Raw genomic sequence first — 12,521 nt, 5'->3', positions numbered from 1 at the left:
CAACATCATCGTTCCAATATGTCACACCGACGCGAAATCTCTCCCGCGCCTGCGAAGCATGACTGAGCCACTGCTGACTGGACCGCCGCACGAAGCTCGCCCGTCTCAGCCCCGTCCGGCCACCGCGCTCGCGGCGTCCGCCACGCGTCGACAACACCTCCGGCGCGCGGCCGGGCAGCCGGCTCGGAGGCAGAGCGCAGCAGGTCACGCCGCCGCTGCGACCCGGCGCGTGCCACTGCCGTCGCTGACGTCCCCCTGGTGAGCAGGGTGGGGGCCTCGGTCGTCCGCGTCGCCTCTGGGCGTCACGTCTCGGAGCGGGATCGTCACGTCACGTCACGTCACCGTCACGTCGCCGAGCGGGCGGGCTCAGGTGGCGATCAGCGTCTCCTGAGGTCGGCCGCCCTTGGTTCGCTTCCACTTCATGCGTCGGTTTTGGAACCACACCTTGACCTGTGGCGTGACAGAGTGAGTGGTTGGCCAGGGTCGTTACCACGTGAGGTGAGCAAGGAGTCGTGCAGTCATAGATTTGGGGGCAACGACAAATCGCATCGCAGCTCACTGAAAACCAGGGAACGGTCGTCGACTGTAACCCACTACGCTTCCGTAGAACGTGAAAACATCATCGGAAAGCCGAATGAATGTAGTATTCATCTGAGCATCTCTCAGAATCTTAGCATGTTATCTGAGGACCTTTCTGGGCATCTCCAGTTATCTGAGAGAACATTTGAATGGGATGTGCACCATGTTTGCACTTTTCAGCTCATGGTGATATCAGACGTGCCCAATTTAGTCCGGTGCCACCCGGTTTCTCGAAACCCTTTGAAAATCTCTGAGCTCCGTTTTAAAGTAGCTGATACCATGGGAGTAAATGCTATCAGATGATATTACTGACGCGCAAATTTATGGGCCCATTATAGAATTCCCGTTCCGGGCTATGAAAACAAAACTTTTCGTTTGCTTTGTCTTTTTAAACACTGGTGTGTTACGCATTGTTTGAAGTGTTCTAAGACGCCGAAATTTTTCTACAGTAAATATGAGAGTTGGAAACACTATATTTTGGGGCAAAATATATAAATATGAGGTCGCTACTACACACCTTTAGCGGAACGTAATACTATGACTTTGATTGTGGCGTTAATGGTGTTTATGGCGTAGATAGCGTCGATCACAAGGATCCTTTTCGAGGGGCATTTTGACTTTTGGAGACTTTATTACCTTGGTTGTCCAGTCTCTTAAACAGGAAAATAAACCTCGGTTTACAAAGCAGGCATCTGCCAGTGAAATATCGCGTGGTCTAATGACGCAAATATCCAAACCTATGTATATTGCGCTTCTTGCATGCGCCAAGATCGCCGATTACAAAATTTTAATTACAAAGAAAGAAGAATCCTAGCATGTTGCCGAAAGCTAGCCTTGTAATTTAAACCAGAAAATACTAGAAGTTTATTGGCTTATTGTATTTTGTTGGTGCTGCAGTGACAATCTCTAGCTTCGTAATTAGACAATACTGGTCCTGAGGCTTTACCGGAGTATTTTTCGTTCACATATGCCGCAACGGTGGCACATTCTCTTTAAACACGCAATCGCATTGCGAAAAACTTAATTGGAAAGACGGCTGCACGCTTTAACTATTTAAGCTTTGTATTCTGCGCGGTTACCGACCTGCCTCTCGGAGAGATCCAGAGCGACAGCGATCTCGTAGCGCCGGAGCCTGGTGAGGTAGTTGGAGTGGGTGAACTCCTTCTCCAGCTCCTGCAGCTGCTGGCGCGTGAAAGTGGTTCTCTCCTTCCTAGGCCGCTGCTCCCCGTCGGCGGCCTCCAGCAGGCGGCGCACTGAGCCGATGTCTGCACCTCAGGGATAGCAGGTGTCAGTGACGGCCGAACTCACCTCGCGGGGTCCGATGCAGACAACGCTTCGCAAAAGCGAAACGGCGAGAGGACGGTGCTAATTTTCACGGGAGATTTCAGCTAAAGAATCACGTAGTTTCCTGCAGGGGACGCGAAGAAGTTCTCTGAACATTCGCGCAAAATTTATAATGTTGCCGCTTCGGTGAGTCCCGCACACGTCCCGGCCACGCAGCCGTTCAGCGGCTTGCAGCGCCGGCGCGACCTGGGCCATGCCCTGCGGCTGCCTCACCGCTGTCCGGCGTCCAGAGGGTGAACTGATCGGCGCGCCGGCCGGGGTCGGGCCGCTCGGCCGCCAGCCGGTCCTCTCGGCGACCGTCGTCGGCCGACCGGTCCTGGCCGGCGCCCGGCCACAGCTGCCCGGCCAGCCACGGCTGCTGGCCGCCAGCGCGCCACGGCGCCGCCAGCTGCTGCAGCTGCTGCTGCTGCTGGCCGGCCGGCTCCAGCAGGTCCTCCAGCAGGCGGCCGCAGAGGTCGGCCATGCTCGTAGAGCGGGTCAGGTGTCGGTTCTGCAGGACGCGAGGAGGCCGTGATGTTCATCGTTAGACTCTCCCCGGTCTCACAAAGTCTGACTACGACTGCATATGGCGTAAGACGCGGGTGTGTACAGGTGCTTAGAAAATTACATCTGCTCATTTGAAGTGAACTAACCAGAGATTGCAAGATCCACTTCACCTATTTTATAATCGATGGGACTGTCTTTCCACTCATTACAAGTTTTAGAAAAAGTATGTGTCATTTTGCACTGGCTTAACAATATCGCTTTTTGGCTGTCGGATCCGTACAAATATGTTCCATGCATTTCCCGAGGGCTCTATTTCCTGGCTCAAATATTTGGATTTATTTTGAGCATTTTTCCGCCTCTCGTCTGGATTTATTTCAGAAACAGTCAGGAATGGCCTTGATATTTGGCTTTATTCACGGATATAATTCGTCCTTGAATGCACCATCCGTTCCATGGTCTTGGTTGTGGAGCCTATGTAATTCAAGATATTTGTAAAGCCACCTGGTTCAAACATAGACAGAAGAGCAATTCAATGTAAAAGGCATCAATCATTCAGCCTTCAATTATTTCCGGCGCTTGATAACGTTTGAGACAGCAGCACTCTGGCCATCGTCCGCTATCTTGTCACAGTTTCCCACCGTTGAATACCGACTGAAGCGACATGTTGTTTTACGTTGGATAAAATGCATGATAACTGTCGCATAAACACGGCAGTGCTTAGGACCGACAGCTGGCAAAATGATAACGGCCTAACAAGGCACAGGCATAGGGCAGGGCATAAGCGAAGCATAAACACGGCAGTGCTAAGAAGCGACAGCTGACAAGCTGACACCGGCCGAGCAAGATATCCCATCATGGAAAAAGCGTTTGCGAGGTTTTCGAAACAGACTGCATGGGGTATATCCATACTCTCATCCACACTTTCGTATGATGTTATGCGCCTAGATTACGTATGGGGGGCTTAAAAAACGTCATGTGGTGTGATCCTGTGAAACATCCGTGTCAGTTAAATGCTTTTAAAAATTATATCACTCAATTGGCTGGTCTGACTTCTTTCTTTCGACATTTTGACGCTGTAAAAGCTCCTCAACGTTTGCGTGCGTTAGCAAGAGCCCTATGGAATTCGAGCGCGCGAGAGTGATACTTCCATTCTGGCGGCACTGTGGGTATTCCGTAGATTTTCGACCGAAGACGGCGCGAACCATGAACATCTTTGGATGGGCTAAAAGATGCTTTTTGGAATCAGGATATTTTATCATCCTTGGAATAGACCAGTTTATAACCTTGTTTGGTTAGTCTAATGCTATTTGTCCATTAAATATATGCTCTTTGCCCTGAGGTCGTAAAGATATCTGCATTTTTGGGAAACAGAGCAGTCTTTTCATGCTTCCAGTTCTATGCAGCCCCCAAATGCGATCACAATACAGAAAGCAGCACGCACACACGTAAGGAAAGCCGACGGGTTCTGGCAGGAAGCAGAACGTCGAGTAAGTCGTCCGGGCGGTGTGTGGATGCTTCATGGATCAATATGCGGTGCTTGAAAAACTGTTCTTACTCGTTCTCTACAACAATATGGGAAGGACAAACCTTCGGTCTTATGTGGACAAAGTTAAATTCACGAAGTGATGATGACAGTATGCATAGTGTCACGAGGCATGACCAAATGCGTTTTGTAAGCATTCAAAGCTACAGACCTCGAGCGATCAAGGCTAATATTCAAGCGTGGTTTCCCGAGAACGAGCAGAATATTCATACAGCAAATTTTCAAGTCATCCAAACACAGCAAATTGAAGTATTGCCACAGTTGTGGTTCATCTGCGGCTATAACGTGCTGAAATAAGACAGTCATAACTGAAGATGCCGCTGCTCATTACTGCCTACTCGTCTCCAGTAGGGCCCACTTTTAATGGTCACGGGCAACACTTGGCGGAAGGATTTCATCATAAGTAATTTAACCAACATTGCAACAAACCAAGTAGCAAGGTAATGGTGTCGTCAGAAGTTTTCCAGGAAGTCCTTCCAAGTTAGGGCTGGGGGCTGGACGTGGGGTAGTCGATAACCATTGTTGGCTGCTCTTTTCAGTCAACGTTCGTAGGGCCAATGTTAAACTTTCGGGAAGTTCGCGGGCTTAGCTCCGCCCATTGCGCCCTCTCCCCCGGTTTCCGCGTTCCGGAGTATAGTGATGGATGATGAACAGATAACCGTCACCAACAATGCAGCTCTCAACAAACTAGCCGGTTATTTAACCAAAAAGCATCATATTCCCAAGCGTACCTTGGACATGTGCTCCATCACGGAGGGAACCGTCAACAAGCATCGCCAACCTCGCGGCATTTAGCATTGCCCTATGACTGCTGCAGGGCAATAATTCTCAAAACGCCCATTCTCCCAGCCGCTAGTCTACAGTGAAGCGCTCTGCCGAGGTCGCTTTTTGAATCGCAGCCTTCGGGCCAGCTATCATGGGAAACAATTACACCTCCAATCCCTAAAGTTCATAATTCTGTTTCGTGATGTTTCCTGCCCAGCGACAAGGCGGTCAACTGTCCAGATGGCCACCCTTGACACAAACGGTAAAACACACTTTGACACAGGACGCGTCCACCATCACGACGTGATCACGGCACCAGGTTAGGAGAATTCAAAAACCAACCGTCGTCCTGATGTAAGAAACACGCCACGAAGCTCCTGACCTGCCGTCCAAATCCGACACCACTGGCGTTTCCCATCGAGCCCGGGCCCGGCCGAGTCAGCCACCAATGGGATTTCGTGCTGACCCGGGGCTCCGCCTCTGAGTCTGCTGCCAGCCAATGGGCAATGGCTTGGCGGTGATCGTGAAGCGAGCCCATCAATCAGTGCGTAATGACGAGCAGTGACAGGTTGACAGACAGGCGCCCTGGACCCGCTACCTTTTCGCCAACTGGGGATGCACTTATGCAGACGGGATGCACTTATGCAGACTTATCCTTCCCAGGCATGCGTACTCTTGCTTACTTATACGCATTTTATGCGTACAAATGCGTACATTATGAGCATCTATCCACATTCTCACATCTAGGAGCGTCACTTGATATACCTTCGGAACCCCAATCCAGCCCCATTTTTCAAAGCATCAGCCAATGTACCGTATATAATTCGTGCGGCCAGTGCAAGCTTGTGCGACGCACGGTTGCGCCAGGAATGCCGTCACCTGATGACACGACTGGTAACGGTGAGCACAAACCATTTTGCCTTTCTCTGCGTAGGTGAGCCGTGCCCACAAGAGGCAGTAGACAGTCGCTTTATCACTTTTCCAGGCTTCAAGGCAATGAGAAGAGACTGTCCGTGCGTGCCCGCGAAGGGGAGGAGGTGTTGCCACCATATACTACGAGCCTTTGCGAGCGGAGCAGCAAGCTGTCCCATCGAGCGTTTTTTTCTTATGATCCTATGAGTTTGGTGACCGTGTGTTGTGACGTCACACTCAGCATCGGGAACGCCAACCGACGCCGGATGGCACCATCTCATCTGTCCTGAACGATCTACGTGACCAGCTGATCCGGGCAGTTGGAACCTGAAATCGCCGTTTGTTTCAGACGATACGAATTTTGACCTGCTAAGGTCGATGAAACTGGTGCCCAACGACATAGGCAGGTTTTGGATTGCTGAAAGGGAGCACTCCGTATTTGTATGGGGCTTGAACTGAGATAGCTATCTTGAGGACCATTCGGTGCAATTCATAGCCTTGCCCTTCTCAAGACCTAGACCCCACTGGTTTCTGAGCTACGCGCCCGCAGAGATGTGCATATTATTTTGTGCAAACTATTTAAGCCACTCAGGCATCTAAGATGCCATGAAAACGTTACTCAAGTTCTGCCATTCCATTGGCATTCTGCGATCAAGGGCAAGAACAATATGACTGTCGATTCGCTCATATCTGGCGTTTGTGAGCACGATTTCCAGGTATTTCGGCGTCAATTGGCTCTCAGTCGATGTTGCGCAAGGTACGATGACACAATCAAACAGTGATGTATAGAGGAGAATGTTTACTAAATAGAGCAATTGCGCTGTTAAGAGCAGTCTTTTCCATTTAAGAGCATACCAGTGGCTATAAGTGAGCTTATGTCATCATATCTGATGTGTGCTTGAATGTCTTCGAATGTAAAACATTTGATTCACAAGTTAACATTTACATTTTTAAAACTGAAATATATTTTTTGAAGATTATTCGACGCAGTTCACAGTCCTGCCCTACTTATGACTTAAACCCTCCATTTTCCGAGCCACGTGCCTGCGAAGACGTTCAGACTAATTCCAGACTATTTCAAAGGCCATTCAGGAATGTATGACCCCGTAATAACGTTATTTAAATCCTGTCATTCTATTGGCCATGCTGCGATCAAGGCTAGGAAAAGCATTTTGCCGAGCCGTTCATATCTGGCGTTCGTGAGCATGATTTCCAGATACAGCGGCCGCCAATTGACTCTCAATTAATGCTGCGCCAGCTGTGCAAGTTTAAATCACGATTGGTTGTTTGGTTGTTTGGATTAGAGCCAGAAATGATCATTCCAGGGTTTCGGATGAAGAAGAATGGATAACGGTGGGGCAGGAGAGCATGTACCTGGAGCCCAACCGCCGAGCTTTAGCTCGTGCAGGAACCCCGGTGCGGGGTATGCGCTGGGCGCTCGGTCAGGGTCCCAATGGGCATCTCGGCCCACTCGTGGCTGACGCATGCAACCTGCCCCGGACAAGCGGGGCGTCGCGGTGTTGCAGAATTAAGGAAGAGAGAAGATTATAGGGTCGGGTGTTAAATCATGCCTTTAATATATTTGATTTGATTCGGTTTGGCCCGTTCAGATCATGTCACGCCTTTGAGAGGACTATTTCAAACAAAACTTAAAATCACGAACCACGAGTCACAAATCACAGCTCAAGTTTTGTGCCACATAACATAAGATGCAGAGCGTAATTGGTAGTAATTACGAAAATAAGACTTGTAGTCGAATGAGTTAGGACTAGTGCCATAAATTAGCTTGTAATTACACGCCAATATATCAAACTGATGAATAAATAGGAAAGAACACCACGTGAAGCGGCCAAAACACGATCACAAAGCATTTAAATACTTCCTCCACAGCACTGTCCTTTGTCGGCGAGTTTGGCGTGCTACGAGTGAGTGCTAGGGCGGCAATTTCGCACGGCTGGTTTGGCAGCACCTCAAGGCCATTCAAACTTTCCATGATGCAAGCAAGCGATGACGTATTGAGGAGCATATTCACTAAATAGAGAATATTGGTGGTCTAGAGCAGTCTTTTCTATTTAAAAGTATACCAGTCCTTATAAGTGAGCTTTTTCATGAAATCTGATGCTTGCTTTAACATGCGCCCCGTTGACCTGTCGAGTACCCTTCGCTCGGATGGGGGTCAGTTTTACCCCCTGAAATCTCAGATACTAAGAGAGATAGAGCCACTCAATTCGCAAGGTGTACTGGCCTGTACGTAAACGCGCTTATGCCAAAATTTGGGGTTCCTAGGTCATGACCTTCGGATCAAATTAAATCAGAGAAGGCTAAACTCCAGATTGGTGTCCCAAGTGCTCAATAACATAGATACTGTTCTAAGTCAAAGATCACTGGTGCTCATTTAGGTCGGTGACCTCAGTGGGCCGATCCCTGAAGCGACAGGTCTTCTGACCTGGGCAGCTGACACAGGATCGACACAGGGACACGTCACTTACGCAAAAGATCCCTTACCGGCACAAGCAGTTTAATGCCTTATTGGCACCGAGACAGCAGTTCGGCTTACCGGCCCCTGCCTCCTAGTTGAAACGGTGCCGGGGGCCTCTCGTTCGGTACGGCGACTGGCTGGAACAGTTCACTGTCTTATTGTGAGTGCAAATCACTGCATCAGCACTTCTCATGTCTCCTGTCATTGTCAAGAGAGTCCTGAACAACTCCCAACAATTGCAAGAGACATTTGGACATTCGAGGTCCCACTCCTGTCCCTGTTCAACAAGTGTGCCCATGGCCGACTTTGGGCTTGTTGCCGACACGGGACCCCTTGTCGGACACTGTGAACCCCTGATCAGCGCAGGGGCCCGACCAATGCACGATCTTTCCAACTAACATCTGCGGGCCCGGCCCTGCCCCGATTTGAGAAAAAACTCCCGGGCGAAGACAGTGTTCAGCGATCTAGTGTTCATTACTGCCTACCGGCTGAGGTCCCTTCATCTCCAGTCTGCCCTTTGCACCCTTCGATCGGACCCTTGATCGTCGTTCCTGCGGGGCCCAAAGGGCTCCTCGGAGCCCTCGATGCCTGAATGCCTTAGGTAGGCTGCATGCTCTTGTCATGCTGACAGAGGTGCTCATGGTTCTTTGTGAAAATAAAACATGGGGCGATTTTTGCTGTCCTATTGAGTTTGACGCTGCTTAAAATGAGAGGATTCGGATACATTCGTAGTGCCTCCCTAGAAGAGGTTGTTCCTTCAAAATGCAGGTCTTGATGCCCGAAATAAAGGCACCGGGTATCTCTTCAACGAGAATTCTGACTTAGTATTAGGTGAGAGTGGAATACACAAAAGTTTTGTTGTCCTGATTTTTGGTGCCCTTTGAAAATAAAGAGGTCGGGGATCCTATAAATTCAGTTAAACGTAAAGGTTACGGTGCCCCAAAACAAAAGTTTTGGTAACCCATCACCGAATAGGCCGATCATGGCTTTCTCCCATAGGTGGGCACGAACAATGAGGTGCCCCTGAAATTTATTGTCTCTTAAAGAGAAACGTTTTGGTATCAAGCGTGCTGTCCCCTGGAACTGGTTGCTACCTTAAATAATGTTTATAATGCCCCACAATGAGAGTGGTATCTCTTTCGCGGAAGAGGTCGTTGCAGAATTTGGTCAGGACAGAAAAGAAAGAAATCGTGGCACCCCTTAAAATGAAGGTTTCGGGACGCTTCGAACGGCCCGCCTGGACTTGTTGTCTATAGTGAGTAAATATTTTGGTGCCGTGAAATAAAGATTTTATTCTACCTTCGCCGAATGGACCGATCCATGAGTTCGTCAATGGAGCGCCAAGGTATTACAATGTACCCTGACTGTTGTCATCTAAAATGCAAAGGTCTTCGGAAACTTTGAGATACCCCTTGAATTAAACATCTCTCGAAAATGCAGGTTATGGCTCCCAAAATGAAAAATTGCTGCCATTTTGCCGAACGTCAAGGAACGGGCCAATCACGAATTTCGTTGCATGGAAACACCCGGAAACACATCCTGAAAATCAAAGTCATGGCGCCTCGAAATAAAGGTTTTGGTGCATCTCACCTAAGGCACTGTTCCAGGATTTTGTTCAGGGTAGGAGGCACAACATCGTTGCGCCTCTTAAAAACGAAAGCTTGCCACCGTTCGGGGTGCTTTCTGGAGTTGGGCCCATCTTGGAAATAAAGGCTGTGTCATGGGGTTAATGATTTTATGCTCCTTTGCCGAATGAGCCGAGCCAGGATTTTGTCAAACCGACAAGGCACAGATGTTGTAGTGCTCCTAGAATTCGGTGACTCCCGGAATACAAATTTTGGACCCTGCAGTGTTCCTCTAATTTGATTCCTCTTGGAAATGAAGGCTATTTGGCTTTAAAATAAAGGTGTTGATATTCCTTCACCACGAGGTTTTGGTGCCACGAACGGGCATCAAAACCTCATGAGTGGTCCAAGGTGGTGGGTGGCATTGCCCATGTCTTCCCCTTTCCACCCTCAGGATACACCTCTGTCTGTATGTTTCGAATACAGACAGAATAAGACTATCAAATTAAGACAGTCCTGGGGCATCGCCATCACGCAATTCAATAAAGTATCTTCTTTAGCCCCCGTGGCTCGCACTTCCAGGAGGAGCCCAACAGCCTTAATAGGCTGTTGGGCCTTACAGCCTTAATAGGCTGTAATCACCGCCTCCCTGCAGCCTTCTGGAGAGACCTCGAAGCGACACTTTTTGTGCAACCGTGCGATGTTCACCAAGACAGGCAGGTGCTGTGGCCACATAGTGGCTGTTCTTTTCTGCAGCAAATGATCCGTCTTTGAGCCCAAACAGGATGCGGTATACTATGAAGAATCATTACTAAAATGTAAACGTCCATCTGCTGTCCCGTGCTCGTCCTCAAGAGATGAGCTCTTGATAATAATCTTGACGGTGATGACCAGCTCGAAATATTGAGCATCGTCAAAATACTCATTGCTAAGCACTACAACGCCGCTTAACCAGTACCTCCTGGGATATTGGAAGTCGTTAACCTAACACAAAAACTTGGAGTTCATAATACCGAAAAAAACAGGACCTAAATAACTCTCGGTCTTATATCACATCCAAATTATGACCGCAGAGAAACGTGGACGAAATTCCTGAAGATACGTGTTCTGGATGTAGGATAGACATAATTTATGGGTTCGTCCTCCCCCCTTCCCCAACAAAAGCTCACAGTTCCACTCCTGTATGGAGAGCTCCTCATTCTGCCATGGGTCCCCTGACTGACACATGGCTTTGCATTGTCCTCATTGTAGACTCTCATCGTAAATCAACACATCCTTTTGCATTGTCAGAGGGCCCGACCAACGCAAGAGGTCCTATAGCATTCGGGGTCCAGTCTATGTCCCTTTTCCGCAAATGTTACCCCGACCGACTCGGGGTCCCTTGCCGATACAGAACCTTCTGTTAGGCACTGTGGGCGCGCTGGCCGACACAGGGGCCTCAATTGTTTCATGAGTCCCGACCAAGGCATGCCGTGGGCCCCGGGCTTTTCCCTGTTTGGGAGATAGGCTCTCACGTCTGAGACCGACACGGAACCGACTGTTCGGTGTTCATGGCCTCTGACCATAATAGAGGTCCACATAGTCCCAGGGTGTTCCCAATCGGTGCAAGAGGCTCTCTAACTGTCATTTGATGGCTTGGCCCTGCGGGCCGATATCCACAGTCGGCCCTTCGTACCCTCCAATTAAGGACTTGATCATCGGGCCCAAAGGGTCCTTCAGTCATATCTCAGGGTCCTCTCAACACACCCCCAGGCCGACTCTGGGCTTCTTGTCACACAGGACCCTTGTTAGGCACTGTGATCCCCAGACGGACACAGGGATCCCTCATTGTCTTACGGGCCCCGGCCGATGTAGATCGTGGGCCCGCTTGGGAAATGAGTCTGAGTCCCAGACCTGACGCTGGAGCCATCTGGTGGCGAGTCCGTCACGTGTCGCGGTCGCCGAGCCTTCATCACAGGGGTGTAGTTTCGTAAAATAGATTAGAGGAGTGAGCGTGGAAAACGTAACTTAACTTGGTGTTGTGTATTAAAAAGTGCATTAATACACTACAAAACAGGTTCCCTCCTGGATTTGACACAGTTTTCTCTCAACGTAGTGGAGTTGGATTCTCACTCAGATGGACAGGAAACTAGCCCTGCACTGATACGTTTCCTCGCTCTGTCTCGGTGCGAGATGTTATCATTGACCATCAATGCCATTTTGTTTGACGTCGATCGTCGAAATCAGGCTTCGGTTATCGACGCGCGGTCGATGTTTTGTGGCTTCAAGCGTTGTCGGACGTGCACGGCTTCGTGAGTGAAGAGTGTAAGTTGATGTGCGCGCCTATTAAAGCCTGCCACGGAGACCAGCGGCTGGTAACCGCAAGGCACGCTGCAGCCTGCAACGCAGCACCCACGTTAGGCATGCTCAACATGGCTGGTGCTGATTCGGTGGGCCTCGTCGGATGACTGCCGTTATCGGCTTGGTGGGCTGGTGTCGGTCGTGAGGTTCCTGTGTGTCCGCCGTAACTATTCCATCAAATATTCACGTCGAATTGGAGGTGGTGGGCAAGTTTCAAGGGTTCTTTCCTGCGTAGCCGGTTAATAACTTGGTCGCGTGATTGGGTGCTAACATTTCAGCGGTTTACGGGCATTGTCTGATGAGATGTCTCATCGTATCGTGGCAAAATCACGCAATTTATTGCAGTCTGGAGATCTTTAAACATCACTGAATGATGCCAAAGCTTCAGACAATGGCAAAAAAACTGGACCAGAGGAAACAATACATATTTATCGTGTAATTCAAAGCATGCATCGTTCAGGAAGGAAAGCAAAAGATACTGAAGTGAACATGGTACGAACACCTAACT

At 49.4% G+C, this 12,521-nt stretch overlaps 1 protein-coding gene across 1 annotated transcript; it reads right to left on the bottom strand.

Moving 5' to 3' along the window:
- Positions 1–239: 239 nt before the first annotated feature.
- LOC119111519 (homeobox protein MOX-1) lies at positions 240–4,701 on the bottom strand. The gene is made up of 4 exons (XM_037235334.1): positions 4,684–4,701; positions 2,137–2,239; positions 1,663–1,844; positions 240–450 (listed from the first exon to the last, which is right to left on the bottom strand). Exons 1-4 carry the CDS (start codon positions 4,699–4,701, stop codon positions 367–369), a joined length of 387 nt encoding a protein of 128 aa, XP_037091229.1. The 3' UTR covers positions 240–366.
- Between the last annotated feature and the right edge of the window lie 7,820 nt (positions 4,702–12,521).

Source organism: Pollicipes pollicipes, unplaced genomic scaffold, assembly GCF_011947565.3.
Source record: "Pollicipes pollicipes isolate AB1234 unplaced genomic scaffold, Ppol_2.1 Scaffold_7261;HRSCAF=8764_pilon_pilon_pilon, whole genome shotgun sequence".
NCBI lineage: Eukaryota > Metazoa > Arthropoda > Thecostraca > Pollicipedomorpha > Pollicipedidae > Pollicipes > Pollicipes pollicipes.
Note: the sequence above shows the minus strand (reverse complement) of the source record. Positions and strands in the feature narration are given on the sequence as shown.